Source organism: Rhineura floridana, chromosome 6 (genome assembly GCF_030035675.1).
Source record: "Rhineura floridana isolate rRhiFlo1 chromosome 6, rRhiFlo1.hap2, whole genome shotgun sequence".
Taxonomy (NCBI): domain Eukaryota; kingdom Metazoa; phylum Chordata; class Lepidosauria; order Squamata; family Rhineuridae; genus Rhineura; species Rhineura floridana.
The window spans coordinates 18,927,032-18,951,263 of record NC_084485.1 but is presented as its reverse complement, the minus strand read 5'-3'; the positions used below and the strand labels follow the sequence as shown (position 1 = coordinate 18,951,263).

The window sequence follows — 24,232 nt, the reverse complement described above, 5'->3', positions numbered from 1 at the left end:
GAAGAGAAAACATATGTGGAGTTGGGAAACAGTGAAGTTAGTAATGAACAAGAACAGGCAGACACAGTACCAATAAAACAAGAAGAAACAGGCAGCAGTAGTGAATCAAGTTCTAGCTCTGAGAGAGAAATAGAGGAATCGCCAGACACTGACACTAAGGCAGAAATACAACCACGCAGATCAGAGAGAACAACCAAAGGTATTCCACCTGTTAGATTTAAAATAAATTCCATTAAACATATAGACTTCAGTAACTGGAAAAAGTGGGATGATGGAAATCATGAAGAGTAATAAATAATTGCTGTAATAAATGTATGTAATAAAAATGATGCTAAGATTCTAATGAAATGTAATGGCTGTAAAACCAGATGATGCAAATGTAAATATGAAATGTAACACATGTAAATGGAAAAGAAATGTAACTGGCAGAATGTGGAAATTTAAGGTGGGGGATTGTTGGCTATTAAACCGAGGAAGCAGAGGTTAAATTTCCACAAGTGAGCTACGTGGATTAGAAGCGAAAGTTGGCAGAGCTCGAGCCATCTTCAAGGACACGTTGCTATGCAACCTAGGCTCGGGCAGCTGGCCTTATCTATATAGAGGGCCAGCAGACACTTGCAGAGTGTGGGGGTCGAGGAGTTTGTACAGAGAGAGAGAGCTTGTGATATATTCTATTGTCAGTAAAGTGACTCTTAAAACTTATTGCTTGTCCGGCTCATTGCTTCAACTGGCATCTAGCCTGTCACTATACTGTTCTGCATCCTGGGCATCTGCTTGCGCCAGATACAACATCCAACAGATGTCACTGTAAGATAAGAAATTGGAGGCTATTGCTTAACATGCTTGGACTACCTTCAAGTCCATCCTGACTTATGGCGACCCTATGAATAGGGTTTTCATGGTAAGTGGTATTCAGAAGTGGTTTACCATTGTCTTCCTCTGAGGCTGAGAGGCAGTGACTGGCCCAAGGTCACCCAGTGAGCTTCATGGCTGTGTGGGGATTTGAACCCTGTTCTCCCAGGTTGTAGTCTAAATACCTTTATTTCCGTCCATTGCCAGACTGCTGAAAAAGAAGTTTGTATTAGGTCATGTGTAAGGACATTAACATGCAAAGGACTAAAGCACTTTCAGTTAAACTTCATTACATTAATTTCGGCTGCAGTCCTAACCCCTTAACCCACCCATGTGCCTGCAGGGCTTTGGGGAGTGGGGCTCCAGGGGCTCTTGGATGACACTGATTATCTTGATCCATTTCAATCCGGTTTTAGGCCCGGTTTTGGCACCGAAACAGCCTTGGTCGCCCTGTATGATGACCTTTATCGGGAGAGGGACAGTGGGAGTGTGACTCTGTTGATTCTCCTTGATCTCTCAGCTGCTTTTGATACCATCGACCATGGTATCCTTCTGGGAAGACTCACGGAGTTGGGAGTTGGGGGTACTGCTTGGCAGTGGCTCCGCTCCTACTTGGTGGGTCGCCACCAGAAGGTAGTGCTTGGGGAACATTGCTCGATGCCCTGGACTCTCCATTGTGGAGTCCCGCAGGGATCGTGACTGTCCCCCATGCTTTTCAACATCTACATGAAGCCGCTGGGTGCGGTCATCAGGAGTTTTGGGGTGCGTTGTCATCAGTACGGTGATGACATGCAGCTCTATTTCTCCTTTTCATCCTCTTCAGGTGAGGCTGTTAACGTGCTAAACCGTTGCCTGGCCGCGATAATGGACTGGATGGGAGCTAACAGACTGAAGCTCAATCCAGACAAGACTGAGATGCTGTTGGTGAGTGCCTTCTCTGCCCAGATGGAGGATGTTCATCCTGTTCTTGATGGGGTTACACTCCCCTTGAAGGAACAGGTGCGTAGCTTGGGAGTTCTTTTTGATCCTTCCTTGTCACTTGAGGCCCAGGTGGCCTCGGTGGCATGGAATGCTTTTTACCATCTTCACTTGGTAGCCCAGCTACGTCCCTATCTGGACAGTGACGACCTCGCCTCAGTTGTTCATGCTCTGGTAACTTCTAGACTGGACTACTGCAATGCGCTCTACGTTGGGCTGCCCTTGAAGACTGTTCGGAAACTACAGCTAGTCCAGAATGCAGCGGCCAGACTGCTGACGTGGACCAGAAGGTCCGCTCATATAACACCTGTTCTGGCCCGTCTGCACTGGCTTCCTATTTGTTTCCGGGCTAGATTCAAAGTGCTGGTTTTGACCTATAAAGCCCTACACGGCATGGGACCGCAATACCTGGTGGAACGCCTCTCCCAATATGAACCTACCCGGACACTGCGCTCAACATCTAAGGCCCTCCTCCGGGTGCCATCCCATCGAGAAGCTCGGAGGGTGGTGACTAGAACCAGGGCCTTTTCTGTGGTGGCCCCCGAACTGTGGAACAGCCTCCCTGATGAGGTGCGCCTGGCGCCGACGCTACTATCTTTTCGGCGCCAGGTGAAAACCTTTTTATACTCCCAGGCATTTTAAAGTGTGTTTTAATAGCATTTTCATTATTATTTTGTATTTTGGATGTTGTTTGGTTTCTTTATTATTTGTTTGTTTTGTTTTTTGATTTATTCTATTTATTGTATTTATACATTGCTTGTTTTTATCTTTTTGTACACCGCCCAGAGAGCCTTCGGGCTTAGGGCGGTATATAAATTAAATTAAATAAATAAAATAAAATAAATAAAGCCTAGCAATCAAAATGGCTGCGGGGGGGGGTAGGATTGTGAGGCCCGATCCCTGTGCCAGCCAGCTTGGAACAGTGATCAGGTCCAGATTGGAACTAAGGCTGGTTGGCAATAGCTGTGAGGCTGGCTTGGGATCCTGGGCCAGCTCAGCCAACACTTCAGGGCTTTCCACTGGCAGGGGTGCCACTACCACCTGCCCACATGTTAGGCAGTCAGAAGCAGGAGGTCAGTGACATCTCGCGACACTTATGTCACTCCATCACCAGAGACTGGTGACAGGTTGGCTCAGCTGGGAGAGTCAAGAAGAGGAATGCCTCTGCTTAATCTAAACACTCTTAGTCCAACATAAGTGAGGTTTGGATTGCTTTGCCCTTCAGTTAAATTCATTGATTTTAAAAATGTAATTGACTAAACAGGTGCACACGGTTTACCATGCAAATTTTAAAATCAGATATAAATCAGATAATAAATAAATGAAAGAAGTTTTAATTAAAGAAGGTTAAAAAGGTGAAGGTGGCATACATGGTTCTCCCCCCTCTCCATTTTGTCCTCACAACAACCCCATGAGATAGGTTAGGCTAAGAGACAGTGATTGGCTGAGGGCCACCCATTGAGCATCATGGTTTAGAGGAGTTTTGAACTCTAGTCTCCCAGGTCCAACACTCTAAACAACTTAAAAAAGGCATTCCCCTTATTCTCCCACACAGGAGGGAATGCCTCTTCTAAGATAGAGGCTGGCTGCGGGTATCATCTAATAACAAAGTGGGCTGTCTTTTTTTAAAAAAAAAAAAATTATAGGTAGACTTAATTGATTAAATGCCATACAATTAATAAACTTTCTTTAATTGGATGATAGCCCCAGATATCTATTTATTTAGAATAGAATATATAATTGAGTGATCTGTGTTCTGTGCTATATTGACATTCACATATGACACAGACAGGGTTAAAAGATGCAATGTACTCCATAGTACAAAGCAATTCTATATGTACCAAGAAGTAAGTACCAATTAATTCAGTGGGTCTTACTCCCCACTGCATCCTAAGAACTGTACACTTCACTTATGGACAAATTTGTTCTTCTTGTCTGCTTTCTCCTTTACTGCATCTGTTCTGTTCCGTTTGCCACACCTCTCTTGATACCATTGTTTGGTTTGCTCTGATGTCACAGTGGAACTTTTTGTGGGGAGCAAGTAATAGTTACACTGTTTGCGATTAGCTTAAGTGTCTTATTGTTACAAAGGAGCAACCAGCCTAGGCTGTATTATAGACCGTAGAGTTTCAGTGTTAAAAAGGTAAAGGTGTCCCTGCACTTACAGTGCGAGTCGTTTCCGACTCTTAGGGTGACGTCTTGCGACGGTTACTAGGCAGACCATATATATGGGGTGGGATTGCCAGTTCCTTCCCTGGCCTTTCTTTACCCCGCAGCATATGTCAAGTACTCATTTTACCGACCACGGATGGATGGAAGGCTGAGTGGACCTCGACCCCTTTTACCAGAGATTCGACTTCCTCCTTCCGTTGGAATCGAACTCCGGCTGTGAGCAGAGCTTCGGCTGCATTACCACCGCTTACCACTCTGCGCCACGGAGGGTTAAGAACTGTGAAATTAGCATTACATATGAAATTTAATCCCATTTATGGTGACACTGAAATTACGCCGTGCATGCAGAGAACAGCTGAGCTCTTTCAAAGCCTTTCATGAAAGGGACATAAAAACTTGCTGCTTCTGACCGTTCCCTGATTTCTCTAAGCCCTCAATTCTAGCTCTGGAAAGCAGTGGTAGCTCTTCTCATACTTGAGAAAGGAAGGAGAACTTTATGCCATACTGGGCCTGGGTTGCCTTGCCTTCTTTCCTTCCTTCAGTATTGGTGGCTGCTCTGCCTTAGGTCTACAGCTTTGGCTTAGCTACAATAATAGGCTGTTGGGGAATAAGGGTTTGTGCCAAACATATCTCTCTAATGAAGTTGGAGTAGGAATCCAGAAGCTGGGACACTATTGATGCTTTGTGACAGCACTGGAGTAGGGAGGTCACTACAAGGGAGCTTACTGAAGAAGCACACATTGTTAACTGAGATGATACCTTTGAAACGCAACTACAAACAATGAATTGCCATTGTTGAATTCTAATATTTTAGTTTGTTGCATTGTTTCTACTCTTCACTTCCTACTCCCCAATGAAATTGTAGTGGCTGTGATGTCATGCAAGTCAACGTGCTGTACAACACTTTTCTTGAATTTGCCAGAACTTTCCGCTGTCCGTGGTTATTCTAAGAAGTGTCTGAAAAATCCTAGAAAACTCCCTTGGGGTATTGAAGCAAGCGACTAAGGGCTGCAGTTGGATAGTGTTCTATCTATTCACTCTTATTTCTTTCGGTGACATTGATTGTGGTTTATTTCACCTGTTGTGAGTTGTTCCAAAATGAAATTTAGTGAATACCGATAAACCCTGTTTACCTGAAAGTATAATATGAAATGCTATTATGCATCAGGAAGTGAAAAGCAGAAGTCTCCCACTGCGCTTTATAAGTTCATTATTGATGGTTTGAAGGTCACGTTTCCAAATATAGTAAATTATTACTTTTTTAACATTACCCATCTCAAATGCAACTGGTGAAATATCATACAATTCCCTTAAAAGAGTAGAAAATTATTTAGGTTCTACTATATACTATTATCTATCTACTACTGCCCATTGGCCTGTGTCTGCTGTTTTTTAACGCCAGATTGGTGCACAATAAGCCCATGTTCATCCATGATTTGATCATGGATGAAAGTGCTGATTTGGTGTGCATTACTGAGACCTGGGTGGGTGAGCTGGGAAGAGTTGATCTTACCCAGCTTTGTCCACCTGGATACTCAGTGCAACACCAGCACAAGCTGCAGGGACATGGGGGAGGAGTTGGTGTGGTCTACAGAACTTCCATCTCTGTCACCAGGAAACTCTGTCTTTGAGCTGGCTGTGAAGTTGTGAGTACCTGGTACAGTAAACTAGGGTTGCTACTGGTGTACCGTCCACCCTGCTGCCTTGCAGCTTCTCTGACTGAGCTGGTGGAGGCTGTCTTGGCTGTGCTATTGGAGGGACCCTGAACGATAGTCCTGAGTGATTTCATTGTCCATGCTGAGGCTGCCTATAGTGTTCCGGCTCAGAACTTCATGTCCTTCATGATGACCATGGAGCTATCTCAAGTTGTTATCGGCCCAACGCATAGGGCAGGGCATACCCTCGACTTGGTTTTTGTTCCAGATGGAGGAAGGGGTGGTCTGGAGATGGGGGGTGGATGTCACCCCATTGTCATGGTCAGATCACTTCCTGGTGAAGTTTAGACGTATGGCTCTGATCCTCCCCTGCAGGGGTGACAGACAAATTCAGATGGTCCACCCCCAGAGACTAATGGAATCCACAGGATTCCAGAATGCCCTGATGGAGTTCTCAGTAGATAGAGCAGGTGACTCTGTTGAAGCCCTTGTCACACTGTGGAACAGTGAGATGCGTCAGGCTCTTGACACAGTTGCTCCCGAGCGCCCTCTCCAGCATTATGGAGCCCGGTTTGCACCTTGGTACACCAGTGGGCTAAAGGCAATGAAACAGGCTGGATGATGGCTAGAGCGCAAGTGGTGAAAGACGTGCTGTGAGGCTGATTGGACACAGGTAAAACATCATAAATGTGCCTACTGTGCAGCAGTGAGGGTGGTGAAGAAGGCCCAATTCTCTGTCACCATCGCATCCTCAAACAGCTATCCAGGGAGCTTTTCCGTATTGTCAGATGTCTGTGACATCAACTCCAGAAAATGGAGTTTTAGACCCTTCGGAGGCCCACTGTGAATTGTTTGCAAGGCACTTTGAGGGTAAAGTTGCTTGCCTCCATAGCAATCTTGATACCCTATTCACATCTACTATAGTCCCCAGTGAGGTGTCTAGTGCAACGTCTGCTGCAACTTCTTGGGAATGGTTCCAGTTGATGCGGCCTGATGATGTGGACAAGGTGCTTGCGACAATGCGGCCAGCAACATGTCCTCTCGACTCTTGCCCTTCTTGGCTTATTAAAACTTGCTGAGGGGGTTTGATCAAGTGCATCCAAAGTGTGGTCAACACATCATTGTGGGAGGGAGTGGTTCCAGCCTCTCTGAAACAGGCGATGATCTGACTGCTCCCCAAAAAGCCCACTCAGGACGCATTGATTTGCGACAACTACCAACCAGTTGCAAATATCCCTTTCTTAGGGAAGGTGATTGATAGGGTTCTGGCGCAGCAATTGCAAGTACTCTTGGATGAAACAGATTATCTTGACCCATTCCATTCTGGGTTCAGGCCTGTTTATGGGACTGAATCGGCCTTGGTTGCCCTGATCTATGACCTTTAAGAACAGGGCAAGTGCGACCCTGTTATTCTTACTTGATTTCTCAGTGGCTTTTGATATGATTGATCATGGTATCCTTCTGGCCGACTTATTGAGATGGGTATCAGACACAGTTTTACAGTGGTTCCAATCCTATCTCCAGGGTCATTTCCAGAGAATAGCATTGGGTGATTGTCTTTCTGCCCTCTGCCAGTTGTGCTGCAGGGTGCCGCAGGGTACTGTCTTGTCCTCCATGCTGTTTAACATCTATATGAAGGCCTTGGGAGCTGTCATCAAGAGATTTGGGGTGAGGTGCCAGGAGTGCGCTGACGATACCCAGCTCTGTTTCTCTGTAACATCTGCATTGGGATAGGTCATGCAAGCCCTAGACCACTGCCTGGACTTGGTGGTGGGCTGGATGAAGGCCAGTAAACTGAGTCTGAATCCTAGCAAGGCAGAGGAGCTGTGGGTTGGTGGCTCCCAAGTTTGGATAATTGGTCAGTTGCCTGCTTTGGATAGGGTTGTACGCCCTCTGAAAGAGCAGGTCTGTAGTCTGGGGGTGCTCCTGGATCCATCTTTGTCGCTAGAGGCCCAGGTGACCTCTGTGGCTAGGAGTGCCTTTTACCAGCTTTGGCTAGTAAGACAGCTGCGGCCGTTTCTGGACTGGGATAGCCTGACCATTGTTGTCCATGTACTGGTAACCTCCAGGCTGGATTACTATAATGCAACCTATGTGGGGCTACCCTTGACGTTGTTCTGGAAGCTGCAGCTGGTGCAAAATGTGGTGATGAGACTGCTCACTGGGGCAGTGTATCGCTAACATGTCACCCTGCTGCTGAAAGAATGGCACTGGCTACCTATTAGCTACCAGGCTAAGTTCAGGGTTCTAGTTTTGGTGTACAAAGCCCTATACAGCTTGAGACCAGGATACCTGAAAGACCATCTTATCCCTTACATACCCAGTCAATCACTGCGCTCTGCAAATGAGGGCCTCCTGCAGATACCATATTATCAGGAGGTCCGTTCTGCACCACATAGGAAACAGACCTTTAGTGTAGTGGCACCTACCCTTTGGAATTCCCTCCCTTTAAATATTAGACAGGTGCCATCTCGGTTTTCTTTTCGGCGCCTATTGAAGACTTTCCTCTTTCAACAAGCTTTTTTATTTATTTATTATTTGATTTATATCCCGCCCTTCCTCCCAGCAGGAGCCTTTTAAGTTGAGAACTTATCCAAGTCTGCATCTGTGTTGGAATTGCTTTCTAGTATGTTTTTAAACCTTTTCTTTCTTTTTAAAGATGTTTTTAAAGCTTTTTTTTATATAAAGTGTTTAAAAAGTTTTATTTTAGTGTATCCTAAAGTCTGTTTTTATGATGTTTTAAAGTGTTTTTAGTGCTTTTGTTTGCCACCCTGGGCTCCTACTGGGAGGAAGTGTGGGATATAAATCAAATATTACATAAATAAATAATAAATATATCTCAGGATCATTTAATGAGTTCAGCAATTTTAGTGATCAAAACTTCTGCATTGCAAGATGTAAATGGTGACAAGTTAATTGATTTTGTGAGAAAAAATGTTGAACACAAAATAATATGAATATCTATGAGTTTTTTACAAAAATCTTAAAATTTTCATTCAGATTTCCTTGTCAGATTAAGAGAAGTGCTTCCCTTTAACCAATGTCTATATACAGTAGGTAAACTGTAAGAACTGTAAGCTTATGTGCTTCCAAAAACTAATTATAAGATTTGGGAAGTGGGGAGGAGAAGCATTTTAACAGAAGGGAAAAGAAGGATGAGTGGTGTTCTGGCACCCACATGCAGTGACGAGGGAAACAGATACTGTGTGCATATCACAGTAACACTTGAACAAAAGCTATTTTGCATATGTGATGATCACTCACCAACTCTACTCACATGATCTGTAATGTTATACTGATGATTTAATTAGACCGATTTGCAGATTTGTACTTCTCCAGAGGCCTCTGGTAGTATAGGAAGTGATAGTATGACTTGCATATTAGAAACCTTAATTATGGGACTTTGCATAAGCAAATTCTTCTCCCTGTAGACCTAAGCTAGACGTCTCCTTTCATTCTCCCCACTAGCCACTGCAAAATACCTGACATAACCTTTAAACAGAATCTTGGCTTAGCATATCCTGGCAGTGTTAATGCAGTCTGAAGCCTCAGCTAACACTAGGGTTTCACATATACCACCATTTGGCAGAAGCTGTACCTCTAATAGGGCAGTTAGCAATGCATCTGCTACAATGGGGCTTTTCAGCACTCTTTTAGATGCCGTTCTCCCAGAGAACATTCAGTGCTTTTCCTTGATGTATCTTTGCTGCTGTGTAAAAAGACAACAATGCTAGGAAAAACATAATGAGAAGACAGGATTCACTAGAAAAGAAGACAATGCTGGGGGGAAAAGAAGGGAATAGAAAAAAAGGAAGACCGAACAAGAGATGGATTGATTCCATAAAGGAAGCCACAGCCTGAACTTACAAAATCTGAACAGGGTGGTTTATAACAGATGCTACTGGAGGTCGCCAATTCATAAGGTTGCCATAAATTCATAAGGTTGCCATAAATCGCAATCGACTTGAAGGCACATAACACAAACACACACATAAATAATAAAATAAAGCTCAGTATGTATCAGGAAAATTAATTTAGAAAAGTGGCCTACCCAACTGAGACAAATAGTGATAACGAGAGAGGAAGTTCTAGGCTTAATGGACAATATAAAAACTGACAAATCACCGGGCCCGGATGGCATCCACCTGAGAGTTCTCAAAGAACTCAAAGGTGAAATTGCTGATCTGCTAACTAAAATATGTAACTTGTCCCTCGGTTCCTCCTCCGTGCCTGAGGACTGGAAAGTGGCAAATGTAACGCCAATCTTCAAAAAGGGATCCAGAGGGGATCCCGGAAATTACAGGCCAGTTAGCTTAACTTCTGTCCCTGGAAAACTGGTAGAAAGTATTATTAAAGCTAGATTAACTAAGCACATAGAAGAACAAGCCTTGCTGAAGCAGAGCCAGCATGGCTTCTGCAAGGGAAAGTCCTGTCTCAGTAACCTATTAGAATTCTTTGAGAGTGTCAACAAGCATATAGATAGAGGTGATCCAGTGGACATAGTGTACTTAGACTTTCAAAAAGCGTTTGACAAGGTACCTCACCAAAGGCTTCTGAGGAAGCTTAGCAGTCATGGAATAAGTGGAGAGGTCCTCTTGTGGATAAGGAATTGGTTAAGAAGCAGAAAGTAGGAATAAACGGACAGTTCTCCCAATGGAGGGCTGTAGAAAGTGGAGTCCCTCAAGGATCGGTATTGGGACCTGTACTTTTCAACTTGTTCATTAATGACCTAGAATTAGGAGTGAGCAGTGAAGTGGCCAAGTTTGCTGACGACACTAAGTTGTTCAGGGTTGTTAAAACAAAAAGGGATTGCGAAGAGCTCCAAAAAGACCTCTCCAAACTGAGTGAATGGGCGGAAAAATGGCAAATGCAATTCAATATAAACAAGTGTAAAATTATGCATATTGGAGCAAAAAATCTGAATTTCACATATACGCTCATGGGGTCTGAACTGGTGGTGACCGACCAGGAGAGAGACCTCGGGGTTGTAGTGGACAGCACGATGAAAATGTCGACCCAGTGTGCGGCAGCTGTGAAAAAGGCAAATTCCATGCTAGCGATAATTAGGAAAGGTATTGAAAATAAAACAGCCGATATAATGCCGTTGTATAAATCTATGGTGCGGCCGCATTTGGAATACTGTGTACAGTTCTGGTCGCCTCATCTCAAAAAGGTTATTATAGAGTTGGAAAAGGTTCAGAAGAGGGCAACCAAAATGATCAAGGGGATGGAGCGACTCCCTTACGAGGAAAGGTTGCAGCATTTGGGGCTTTTTAGTTTAGAGAAAAGGCGGGTCAGAGGAGACATGATAGAAGTGTATAAAATTATGCATGGCATTGAGAAAGTGGATAGAGAAAAGTTCTTCTCCCTCTCTCATAATACTAGAACTCGTGGACATTCAAAGAAGCTGAATGTTGGAAGATTCAGGACAGACAAAAGGAAGTACTTCTTTACTCAGCGCATAGTTAAACTATGGAATTTGCTCCCACAAGATGCAGTAATGGCCACCAGCTTGGATGGCTTTAAAAGAAGATTAGACAAATTCATGGAGGACAGGGCTATCAATGGCTACTAGCCGTGATGGCTGTGCTGTGCCACCCTAGTCAGAGGCAGCATGCTTCTGAAAACCAGTTGCCGGAAGCCTCAGGAGGGGAGAGTGTTTTTGCACTCGGGTCCTGCTTGCGGGCTTCCCCCAGGCACCTGGTTGGCCACTGTGAGAACAGGATGCTGGACTAGATGGGCCACTGGCCTGATCCAGCAGGCTCTTCTTATGTTCTTAACTTTTTGTATAAATCACCTTATTTTTCTGATATTGAGCACTTCAGACCACATGATCCAGCTCAGTAATCCGCATATTCTTATTTCCAGCACCAGTCCAGTTTTATTACTTTGTTGCTAGCCTGCACTTCTCTGTTTTGCAGGTGGGCTTCAGTGGCATGCTGGCAGATTCAGGGTGCACAAAGTTGAGTTGGAACTCTTGCACAACATACCACTTTCCCCCAAAGATCAGGCTTTCTGCAGTAAGGAAAGTGATGGGAAAATGCACTGGAAAGTGTGGGATAACAGCTGCTTGACACAATGTCACATCACCGCCAGCACCCCAAAACAAATCAGAATGAATGTTCAGCAAACAGCCGTTGTGTATAAACCTCTGCACAAAATTTGTGTAAAGTAAAGCATCATGAATGTTCAATAAACACACCATATGTAAGCGACCATAGACTCTTGATTGCTGCTTAACTGATAAAACATATGCAAGTACATTTCTGATCCATTTACAGCACAATCCTCTACATGTCTAGTCAGATGGAAGTCCTATTGAGTAATGGGGCTTTTCTCAGGTGTGTAAAGAATTGCAACGTTAAATCAGTTACTCTGACTTTCCCCATTTGCACATCATGGCAGGGAGGAAAATATCATGCCTCTCCTGTATTCCCTTTTTTAAAAAGAGTATCAGTGCACTAGAAGTTGTGGTGCTCATTAACTCTTGCCGCCTGTGCAGACAGAAGTAATTATTCCTTAACAAAGAACCTGCACAAAAATTATACTCTGACTGCTAGAGACTCCTGGCTTAGCTAACAGCACATTTAGATTTAGCATAGTAAAATCACCATGAGGTGACTTTCTCGTTTTGCATGGTATGCATTTATTACAAATACATCTTTTCAGGGTGACATCTGGCATTTACAGTTTTCTGGAGAGACCCCCATGAAGGTTTCCAAGTCCATATGACTCTAGTTGCTGTAGGGAAATTTAATCATTTGTTGTCCACCACAACCAACTTGGCTTCTCAATTTTTGCCAGGGTCTTTGTTATGGCACCAGTCTAATGACAGCTATTAATTAAAAGGAACTTCCATATTTAGAAGCAATATCCTCCTGTATACCAAGTGCTGGAGACAACAGGGGATAACTATGACCTTCATGCCATGCCTATGAGTTTTAGCTCTGGAGGCATTAGGCTGATGGGGCACTGTGGAATCAAAATGCTGGACTAGATAATCCAGCAAGGTAATCAGCATATTCTTATTTACAGCACCAGTTGAGTTTTATTACTTTGTTGCTACCCTGCACTTCTCTCTTATGATGCTCCGATAAAGAAGGAAAGCAAAAATAATGACTTGCAAGAAGCACTGACCTTCCTAGAACACAGCATGGTAGGGCACAGAATGATGGATACTATGGCCCTGCAGAGCCAGGGCAACCAATCGTTCCAAGAGTAGTCACAGCACAATATGCAGATATGTTTAGATCACACAACAGTGCAGCTTTCCTGCTATCGTACTCATCCAAGGGTTTGGCTAGGCAAGCTTGCATATATATAATAAACATATATAAACAAAAAACATAGTCTGAAAGCAGAAAACCTTGTGAAATCGCAACCATAAGAATCTCTCAGTAGTATAATACCATAAGGACATTTAAAACTTGAGTATTCGGGGTGTACAAGAGGAACCTGCACTAATGTGTTGAACTGTGGATTGCTCCAGTTTGAGGTTCCAGACAGCCATGCTGTCTTCCAGGCTCTATTCCGTTCCATTCCATTCTACTTCTTTCCCTCTGCTGCCACCCGCCCAATTTTGTTTCCCACCACCAATTGGCTAGCATTCCGTGCTCACAGAATATGTTCAGTCTTCAATGGACTATGAGGTTTTTTTCCTTCCTTAGGATTCTCTCCCCCCAAATACTTTTTGTGTGTCTGAAAGCCTTGAGGTTCCCACAAGCCTCCTGATGCCTCCCTTTACACGGATGATGTTGCTTTGGCTACATAAGAATCCACACATGGAGAATGAGTTTCCTGTATGGTGACAGGATTTCTGCTGCGCTTGTTGGCTTAGTCACTAATAAGGGAAATAGATTTTCCATTACTCTATGCTCCTTTAATGCTGGCCAGGCACTTCAAAGGATCTCCAGTATCTGAAGAATGGCCCCTTGAGAAAATATCTCCCATGGAAGCAAAAGTACGACTGAGATGAGTTTCTACTCTGGGTCTCTGGGATGCCTTCCAGCCTCCATGAGGCACAGGTTATGCATGTCGGGAATGCACCGCCATATAACTGCCCCCAAGTTTCTCAAGGCCCAGTGCAGTTCCAACATACAGGAAACTTGAAACCAAGTACCTTCATCACGTAGGAATGAAGCACACACTCCACTGCTCAGTGCAAAGCCCGTGTTTTGTATGTGGAAGGTCACAGATCCAGTCCTCGCCATTACCAAAGTCCTGCCTCAAGCTGCAGAGAGCTGCTGCCAGTCAGTGTAAATACTGCTAGGTAGATGGACCAAGGTTCTGACTCTGTATAATGCTGCTTAGTATAGTGCTACAACAATACACTGCAAAATAAGGGGGAGGGGATGAGATTTCCCTATATTTCACTACACCCATACTTGGTGAGGCATGGCCTACTGAGTTAATATTAGATCTTTGATTTATGGTATTTTTCAGCCTCAGGAGGCTTGTATAGGCATGTCACATCGCCAGTTGGGTTTTATATATATGGTGACTTTTAGCCCTACCATGCACAGAAGTGCACATCCATCTTAATAGTTAATGTTGTCAGTAGCGGTGTGTTTCTAGAACGATCTCACTATTAATAGCACATACAGATGCTATCTACAGCAGGGCAAGAAATCACCCTAACACATTTGTAGAAAAACTGTGACAGAAACATGGCACATGAAGAAGCTTTTTCACCCACAATCACCGTTTTTACTGTATACATTCATATTGGAAATACATAGAGAAGAAAAGTTCTGTCTCAGCACCTTTCCAAAGGAATCCATGGGACTGAACTTTCAACAAATAAGGCAGTTTCAGAGCCAAGCTACATGTGGAGTAAACTGAGGAGTTCAGCCCTTAAATATAGGGGTTTAACACGCACACACTATTGCAGCATTTGGGGCTCTGGTCTGAAATGAGACCCTAGCATGAAGTGATACTTTAAACATCTGCCACCCTGCTGCAGCTCCCACATGTCAGTAATTTACATTTCAACAAAGGTCTCATTTGTTTTTGTTTTTGTAATGCAAATTGCAGGTGTGAGGGGGAAGGGAATCCGTATTGTGCCTGCAGAACCTCCTGCTCCCATGCTAGAGTCCTGATCCAGATCACCCACCCCACTTGCAATTTGGGGAGGGGAACCAACCCTGAATTCAAGGGCAAAACAACATGTGGTATGCATCAAAACAACCTCTTTGCTTAGCTTCACCATGGCTTGTTGTCATTTGAATCCAAGGCCCCTTGCAGCATAAACACATATCTCCTAAATCAAACATTCTAATATTCAACTGTAGTTCATTAGCAACCACAATGTCATTATCCATGTTTTAGCTAAGCATTTCAGAGAATGTTTTACTTTTATGAAGTTCAGCATCATTCCCCTTTTACAAATATTGGTTGTCTTAACTCTGTAGATGGCCTTCATTTCTGTATCTTACTATCCAGCAATCTAGGTGAATTATTCCAATACAGTACTGTACTGGAGACAATATTTGTACAGCATTCCATTATCCTCAAATGGCACACATTACAAAAGTGCAAAACGGTTTTTGTATCATTAAATAAAACAAGCTAGAAAAGAAGCCGCTCTACATAGGCTAGTTTTGCTTCCTATGGATGTTTTGATTTGAACGTGAAGACATTTTCCCTGCAAAACTGCACAGTGGCCTATCTTTAGTAACAACCAGACCTTATAATTTATCATTTTTAGGGACTTGAAATGCCTTATATAGGGACACTGTCAGATACGTTTTATAAAATGCAATTTAAAATATATAATTATATTTGAACATTTGTAGTATTTAACAACATCCCTTTTTGCACCCCAGACTTTGCAGTGTTTTTGACCAGTGCATAGAATCTGTGCAACATTTTTCTGCTACAAAGTAGCAAAAGCAATCTGCTTGTGTTCCATCCGCAAAAGACTTACCAAAAAAAGTGCAAAAGTGCATTGACTGAAGTGCAAAACAATAGAGTGAAAAAATAAATTGTACGATTGAAAATACCCTAATATATATTTTATAGACTACCACAAGAGTTAATCAAATCAATTAAAAAATGGCTTGCATCTCCTGACAGTGTCCTTTCTGCAGTGATTTATACTTTTTTAAAAAAGCATTTGGATGCAAATCAATGTAGTTATGGCCCTTTAGCTTTTTTTTTTTTAACCCTCTTCTATAAATAACTTTTGTGCAGATCACTTGTTATTCTTTTATTCGGAAGGATCTTTGCCATTCTGAAGGGTTTCTTTGGTGCCTCAGGAAGGAGAGAAATGCCAAAAGAAGATAGTGCCAGGGTAGCAAAAGGCCGGTAGCTCTTTTGATCTCCTTTTGCTTAGATGAAGTGAATCCAGCTTTCTTCACATTCTCTGGGCATCTTAAGTGGGTGACTCCTACATGTGAGGCTGTAGTTCTTGCCTCGATTGTTGTCCCAATACTCCTGCCCGCCAACTCGGTACAGTAGTGCAAACTCAACCACTGAGCTCAGCTGGAGGAGGAAAGGAGCCACAGGAAGAAAGAAGGTGAAGACATCCGCTTGAGCCTGCCCTTCCTTGCCGGGAACACTGCTGTGCCACTGAGCATTTACTTCATGCTGACCCCTCCAGTGATTGAAGGTGTAGCGTACAGCTACCTGCTTCTCAAAGGCAACATTGACAACCTTGAGGGTGCCATTCAGACCTAGATCTGAGCTGGTCACTCGCTCAAGGCACACCTGCTGCTCCTGCAGGCGGCTGAGGAAGTCTTCGCAGTCAGCAGGTTGTTGGAAGTTGGGCACCAGGCACTGCATAGTAAACTCCAGGTCCAATCGGCTGCAGCAAAGATCAGAGTTGATGGACAGCCTAGAGAGAACATGCAGAGGAATAGATGGATCTTCCCCTGCTTGGAACACTTTCACTTCAGCCAGCTCCAAACCTAGCGCATCTGCAAACCTGACTCTGTTCCTGCGGGTGTTGCACCCTGGGACACGGCATGGTGCTGTCATCCTCCTCCTCCTCTCCGGAGAACTGGGCAAGGACCTGGCCCGGCGGCGCATGATGGGCCTAAGGTGTGGGTCACAGCTCGTCACCGTGGTGCTCTGAGGATGCCTCTGCTGCATCTTCTCACTGACAGAGACATTCAGGATGCTGGCACTGTTGCTGCCATGCTGGCACCTCCTCTGCTCCACACGCCGGGCTTTCTCTTCCTGCAGCATGTTCTGATAGAGATCAGAGAGGTAGCTGTGGCTCCTCCGTGGGGTTCTCAACACCATTTGCTCTGGAGGGCCAACAGCTCGAGCGGACACTGCTGCTCCTGATGACAAACTCTGCCGAGACATAGTGGAGAAAGCTTAGGGCTGGTGGGAGGAGAGGCGCTGGTTGGCAAGGCCCACTAGCTGCTTCCGACGTCTTTATTTAGAGCAATTCTAGGCTTTTGGATAGGTGGCACAGTGATTAAGAGAGTTTTGCACAGGCTGTTAGTCAAACACTGAAGGATCCAAGGCAATGATGCTGAGTGATGGAGGTCTCCAGGCTATCGCACAGGCTGCAAGGGGAATCGAGGCTATCACACTGGATGCTTGAGGCCTGGGTGCTATCACATAAGCTGGTCACCGACTGGAGACTGTCTCGTTGGACACTAGAAGTGTCAAGGCTGTCGCAAAGGCTGAAGACAGGCTGGAGATTGCAGCGATAAAGGTTGAGGGATTCAAGGCTGTCACATTGATTGAGGCTGTCTTGTTGGAGGCGGCTGAAGGATGCAAAGCTCTCGTGGCACCCAGCCAGGGAATCGAGACTGTCACTTTGGATACTGGAGGAATCCAGAACGCTGCCCGGGCTGGAAGGGGCTCGGAGGCTGTCGGGCTGGACAGAGAGGGAATCAAGGCAGTTGGAGAAGCTGGAGGGAGTCTGGGGACCGTCTCCTTGGACGGTGGAAACCTGGAGGCTGTCAGGTTGAATGGCGCTGTTGCTGCAAGATGGATGATGATTCAGGCTATGGCAACGGCTAGAGGTGGAGTCCACGTTTGGAGACTCTGGACCCCACATCCAGCTGCGCTCTGGCTCTTTCCCGCGCCCCCTAGTGTGGACTGCACGGGCGTCTGCAAGCTTTTGCTTCGCCCCGTTTTCAGTTGCAGGCGCGCAGAGCTGCGAGCAGCCTCGAGCAAGGCAGGCAAGCGGGTGCTGCAGTTCCTCTCGCCCACCGAGGCCACCCAGCTGATCAGCTGACTACGTAAAAAAAATTGGTACCAGGCAAGCCCGTTTGCAAGCCGAGGACGTGAGAGCACGCCCTCTGTGACGTCCCGGGCAACAGCCAACGCCCGCCTTCACAATTGCAATTGACACTTGCGGCAGCCACACCACTCGCCTGCCTCGAGGTTCTGCGTACGCGTAAAAATTAGGTCCACGCCTGCGCACGAGCAGCAAACGAAGCTAGCTGCCCTTCCTCCTGTCCGTACTGGGGAGGGGGATTTAATACGAGATATGAATGTGAGGGAAGTAACCGGGAAAGAGGCGGTGCAAATGGAGATGGGGGAAAGGAGGTAAAACAAGTAGCGCGGACAGAAAGCGTAAAAAACGGGGGAGCTGATTGAGCAAAGAAGGAAAAACAGCTGGATAGATGTTATTTCAAGTGCCCGGGATAGATTGTAGCCTTCGCCAGCCTGGTACCTTCAAAATGAGTTCGGACTACAACTCCCATCAGTCCCAGCCAAGAGTAATCCCTCCTCTCCCACGCAGGGGAATCCAGAGAGGTTGAGTGGAGCCGGTCACAAGAAAATACTGCGAGGCAAGGAGCCTATGGGATTCGTCGTTCGTAGTCAACCCATATCTTCCATTCGCTGCTTTTAGCTGGGGTGGAGGGGAGACCCGTCTCTCTATTTTAGCTCGAATTCTAAGGAAATTGAAAGTATCGCTCTCTCCCACATACACACAACAGTGCTTTGAGCGTGCACAGATGGTGTCTGACCTATCTAGCAGATGCAGGAGTACAACTCCTACCAACCCTCACCACTGGCCACTCTGGCTGGGGCTGATGGGAGTTGGAGTTTTAAGGGCATCTCACTACAACCTTCAGACTGCAATGGTATGCGCGCTTACCTAGGAGTATGCCCTCTTTAACTTCAGGTCGCGGTGTCAATCAGTTACTCTAAAATGCTCCACTTGTGTTTTGTCTACTTTCTCTCAGTTATGTCTGAGGCATGGACAACTAGCATCAGTGTAATTCTTTTTTTAGTTTATTTCTTAAAAGCAATTAATTCGTTTGAAGCAAGAAAATGAACAAAGTAAAATGAACATTGTAGTGCAGCCATATTTTTGGAAATGTTTAAGGAACTGCCTGAATAATATGGTCACTGGGAAACTCTTCTGTATTTGTCTTTGCAGAAAATGCACCACCTTCAGCAAACTTGCAGCTATTTCTCAGAGAAAAGAGAAACTACAAGATAATTGTGACATATGCAGATGCACCCAGCTGTCCCTGTGTCTCAGACCTCTAGGTCACCAGCTTATTAATTGGTCACTGTAGCTGTGCATTCTTAAAAGCATTGGAATTTTGACACAAGCAATAATGACTGCCTCCATGCTGCTAAAAGCTTCACCTGGTCAGTGATTGCTACACAGTGAAATGCCATTAAATGGACAAGAGCAGGCCAGGCTGATTTTTTTCTGATTAGTTTGCAACCCCGTGAAGCTCTCCACTTTCATCTAGTCTGTTTCCTCATCCCATTCTCCTGCTCAATGTGTCTAAGACAGAACAGCTCATCCTTTCTGATAAGCCCTCCCATCCTTGATGATTCTTCATATCTGTTGCTATAGCTATCCGTTTCATCCATCCCTCTTCTTTATCCTCCGTGTTCACTCACTAAGCCATATTGCTTATTTAAAACTTTCCAAAAATCCACTTTTCCATCCATGAGTGAAACTATGGTTCACATTCTGGCGGGTTATCTTACTCAGTTTACACAGCAATCCTAACTATTGGACGACAACATTACTAGCGTGAGTTATTCCAAACTCCATTCATGAGCCTCTGGAAGTGGCTACTGCCAGTTGAGGAGGAGGGTGAGAGTGGGCCTGAGATTGAGGATTGGACCCTAGGTTGCATGTCCAAGCAGAACAGGGTTTGGAAGAAATGGGAGATGCAGTACACAAATGGGCAGTATTTTACTAATGAAGTCCCATCAGTACAAGGATTTTTGTGTGCTCAACAGGACTATCCTTTCTCCTCCCCCTGCATGCACCCTGCACTCTCCCCTGATCTGCTCCAGAGAGTTGGGGAAACCCATAGAACAGATTTAAGAGGCACTGGGGACAGGGACGGTACAGAGGTATTTCACTGTGCAAGGAGAGAACATTTGCCTTAGACCTATGTTGGATACAATCCAATATCTGGAGGGCACCATGTTGACTGCCCCTGCAGTATAAGAATTTAAGTGAAATGCACATAGCATAATGCATAATATACAGTGTTCCTGAGAAACACCTTCTACATTACCACATGTTTCTCTGCAGAGAACTGGTGTGACATAATTGGCTAATTAGTTGGTTTATTTAGACTTATTATTATTTATTACATTTATATCTCACCTTTCCTCCAAGGAGCTCAAGGTGGCACATATGGTTCTCTTCCCTCTCCATTTTATTCTCACAACAACCCTGTGATGAGGTAGGATAGGCTGAGAGACCGTGACTAGCCCATGGACACCCAGCAAGCTTCATGGCAGAATGGGGATTTGAACCCTGGTCTCCCAGGCCCTAGTCCAGCACTCTGACCACTACACCGTGCTGGCCACTTACATGTCCTTCCCTATCTTGTGGGCTCAGCATGACTTACATCTGTTTTGAATTGAATATATGGATCCATGTCCCTTAAAGAGCTCACACCCACATGAATATAACACTTAGGGGAAGTTCTATATTAAGTATGATTCTATCCTCTTATAGATTAGTATTTCTGGGGAGCAGCCACCAGTCCAGATGGAAACTTGGGTTTAAGTCCGGCTTGGCCATGAGCATTCCAGGCAGCCTCAGGCAACTTGCTGTCACTATCTGTGAAATGGGAATCACTGTGACTTCACTGCCATGTGTGTATGTGGGGGGGGTGCCAGCAGAATGGATGAGATAAAACGGAGAAACATATTTCAAGGCTGGTGTCTTATTTATCTATCTATCATCCCACTTTTCAAACAAGGCCCTGCCCTTGGGCTTATAAAGACTGTTGCTATTTTGCAGTGGGAGTCAATCACATATCGGCAAATTTATGCCCCACAATTAAAGTGGACTTAGTGCTGTGGCACAACAAACCAGTGTTCTTATTTAAAAAAAAGACCCTTTTTGCGGTAGGGAAAATGGTGATGCACTGGAAAGTGTAGGATAACAATAGCTTGACATGGCATCATATAATCTCCCCATAAACAAATAGGAATGAATGCTCAATAAACAGTAGGTGGTGTAAAACCACCTTGCAACCTTTGTGCAAACAAATCAGGATAAATGCTCAATAAACAGGTCATCTGGAAGCGACCTAAAAAGACTACACACAGAATATCCAGTTGGAGGCAAGGTGAGCTCCTCCTTGCTGGTGCTCTTGGTTGGATAGAGGTGCCACAACTGATCCAGAAGGCCTTGTTCTGTTAGCTGATGCCAGAGACCACAGTGTGCTTCCCATCACTTCTGGGCAACTGGAGCTAATGTCCTTCCGGGCAGGGATGCAGTGGGGGAAGGAGGCTCCCTGTAGCTGCTCCTTTTCTGACTGATGAATGGGACCAGGTCAGGCTGATCATCCCCTTGTTATGATGTTGTTCTTCCAGGGAGGCAGTTGGGGTAACCTCCGAATAGCCTTGAGTCCCTTGGCTGATGGCAGAGGCCAGGTGCAATTCTAATCTGCAGCCCCAGGAAACTAAGCTCTCCGACTTGAAAATGTCTTATCTATCAGTCAGTGAAGCAGCAGCTTCTCTAGTGGTTGTTTTCCTCTTCTCTCCTCATACCTTCTTCCTTCTGTGTCACACTATTATTGTGAACTTGCAGACTGGGACTGTCATCTTTAAAATCTGCAGAGGGCTTAGAATATATTGAAGCCTCCATGGGACAGTGAGGATGGCTATCAAAAGCATTATGCAATTCATAGTAGTTACTCCGTATTCTTTTGACTGGCAGGAAGTGAAGAAGCCTTGTGCCCATTTAGAGAGCTGAAGTGTGTAGAGGTTAAGATGCTAGAGTCAGTTGAAGGGTGAGCTGGGTGTACAAAATAAGTAAAAACCTCTTGACAAATGCAAAAAATAACCCAATCTATAAAATACAATTAATAACTGAACAGAACACCGTCTTTAGCATCAACATTTAGTATAAACACTGTATAAACCATATATAAAAATGAGCTACAAAAATAGGACAAAAAATCATAACAAACATAGTAGACTAAACAAATATCCCCTGGGCTTCCAGAAGTTTTTTTTTTTAAAAGAGGATGGCCATTTACACATTGACATTAAAAACCCAAAAAAGAGGACAACAGAAGACACTGATTTGCAAAAAAACACAAAATGCTTCTGCTAATTGATATGAGATGCAATTTTAGAAATAATGGGTTGCATCCAAAGTATGGCTAAGTAAGCGATCCTTCAGCGCAACAATTTACACTTGAGGGGAGGAGAGGGGGAAAGTCCTGTTGCACAAGTGGAAATTCTTGTGTCAAGTCAATAGGGCACTTACTGAGAGCTACACTGGGTGCAACCCAGTTACTATAATTTAAACAGAAATGCAATACATCTCATCATAGTGGCCAAAACTGTGACCATGTGACCTCTGTGCCACCCAGCTCAGCTGGATGTCATATGTCCTAACTGTGAGTGGACAACATCAAGCCCCCTCCTGCTCTCCATTTTTAACTGTTTGTCTTCAAACCAAGCCTGGACTACAAGACAATCCTTCATACAGAGGACTGCCCAGCCTATTTGTGAGGAAAAAGGCAGGATAAAAATGAAATGAACATTACAGAATTTGTATTTGGAGCAATAGCTTTATTAGGCCAACTAAAAGGTCACAAAAATAGCTTTCCAGAACTCTTACTGAGGCTTTGCCTAATAAAAGTCTTAGGCTGCAATCCAATACACACTTACCTGGGAGTAAGTCCCACTGAACCCAATGGAGCTTACTTCTGAGTAGACATGCATTTGATTGCAACCTTAGTCTAATAATACTGCCCAAATATATTGGAAGTTTCTCTTTTCTTTGATGAATGTTTTGTGTGTTAACTGATGACGATGATGATAATTAGTATTGTCCCAGTGTGGATTTCAAAATTTCTCTTATGAATCAACAGGGCTACCTTTACTTTCTCAGTAATTTAAAGATAAGCTTCAGAATGAGAGGAAGGAGGTTTATTTTGGACCACAAGCAAACCAAGAGACCAGCAGTGTGGCCCTATTCATACCATCACACTTTCAGAGACAGTCTTTTTATTTGCCTTTACAGCACACAATCAAGGCTATTTGTCCTGGTGCCTCAGGATGGGATGCTCCAGCTTCAGGCTCAAAACTCTTCCATTTCTTTTTCTCCGAATTGGTCACAAAAATCAAGAATGCCTTTAGTTTGTAGTTGTTATGTGCCTTCAAGTCGAGTATGACTTATGGCGACCCTATGAATCAGCAACCTCCAAGAGCATCTGTCATGAACCACCCTATTCAGACTTTGTAAGTTCAGGTCTGTGGCTTCCTTTATGGAATCAATCCATCTCTTGTTTGGTCTTTCTCTTTTTCTACTCCCTTGTTTTCCCCAGCATTATTGTCTTTTCTAGTGAATCATGTCTTCTCATGAGGTGTCCAAAGTATGATAACCTCCGTTTCATCATTTTTGCTTCTAGTGATAGTTCTGATTTAATTTGTTCTAACACCCAATTATTATTTTTTACACAGTCTATGGTATGCACAAAGCTCTCCTCCAACACCACATTTCAAATAGGGTTGCCAGGTTCAGGGCCTGAGACTGATCCTGTATCTTTAGGAGAAGAGAAAGTCAGCCAAGTGCAGGTTGTTCTTGCAACACTGTAATAGGAAAAACCGCAAGGTGGAATTCTCCCTTCCCCCTGCACAACTTTTAAAGATACAGAAGACCTCTTGGAGGCCAACCAAGAGGTCTTCTGTATCTTTAAAAGTTGTGCAGGGAGAAGGGAGGATTCCACCTTGCGGTTTTTCCTATTACAGTGTTGCAAGAACAACCTGCACTTGGCTGACTTTCTCTTCTCCTAAAGATACAGGATCAGTCTCAGGTCCTGAGCCTGGCAACCCTAGTTTCAAATGAGTTGATTTTTCTCTTATCCATTTTTTTCACTGTCCAACTTTCGCATCCCGACATAGAGATCAGGAATACCATGGTCCTAATGATCCTGACTTTAGTGTTCAGTGATACATCTTTGCATTTGAGGACCTTTTCTCGTTCTCTTATTGCTGCTCTCCCCAGGCATAGCCTTCTTCTGATTTCTTGACTATTGTCTCCATTTTGGTTAATAATTGTGTCAAGGTCAAAGATGTCTTTGGTATACCTCCGCAAGCAGCAGCAGCAGCAGCAGCAGCCGGCCTGTTTTTTCTGTACACACAAGTATCTCCAGGGC

At 44.4% G+C, this 24,232-nt stretch overlaps 1 protein-coding gene across 1 annotated transcript; it reads right to left on the bottom strand.

Moving 5' to 3' along the window:
* Positions 1-13,949: 13,949 nt before the first annotated feature.
* PPP1R3D (protein phosphatase 1 regulatory subunit 3D) lies at positions 13,950-16,978 on the bottom strand. The gene has a single exon (XM_061631109.1). The coding sequence runs from the start codon at positions 16,965-16,967 to the stop codon at positions 15,987-15,989; it is 981 nt and encodes a 326-aa protein (XP_061487093.1). The 5' UTR covers positions 16,968-16,978; the 3' UTR covers positions 13,950-15,986.
* Between the last annotated feature and the right edge of the window lie 7,254 nt (positions 16,979-24,232).

Bases quoted from the DNA above. Each gene is read 5' to 3' on its own strand.
- PPP1R3D (XM_061631109.1), bottom strand. From the start codon at position 16,967: ATGTCTCGGCAGAGTTTGTCATCAGGAGCAGCAGTGTCCGCTCGAGCT.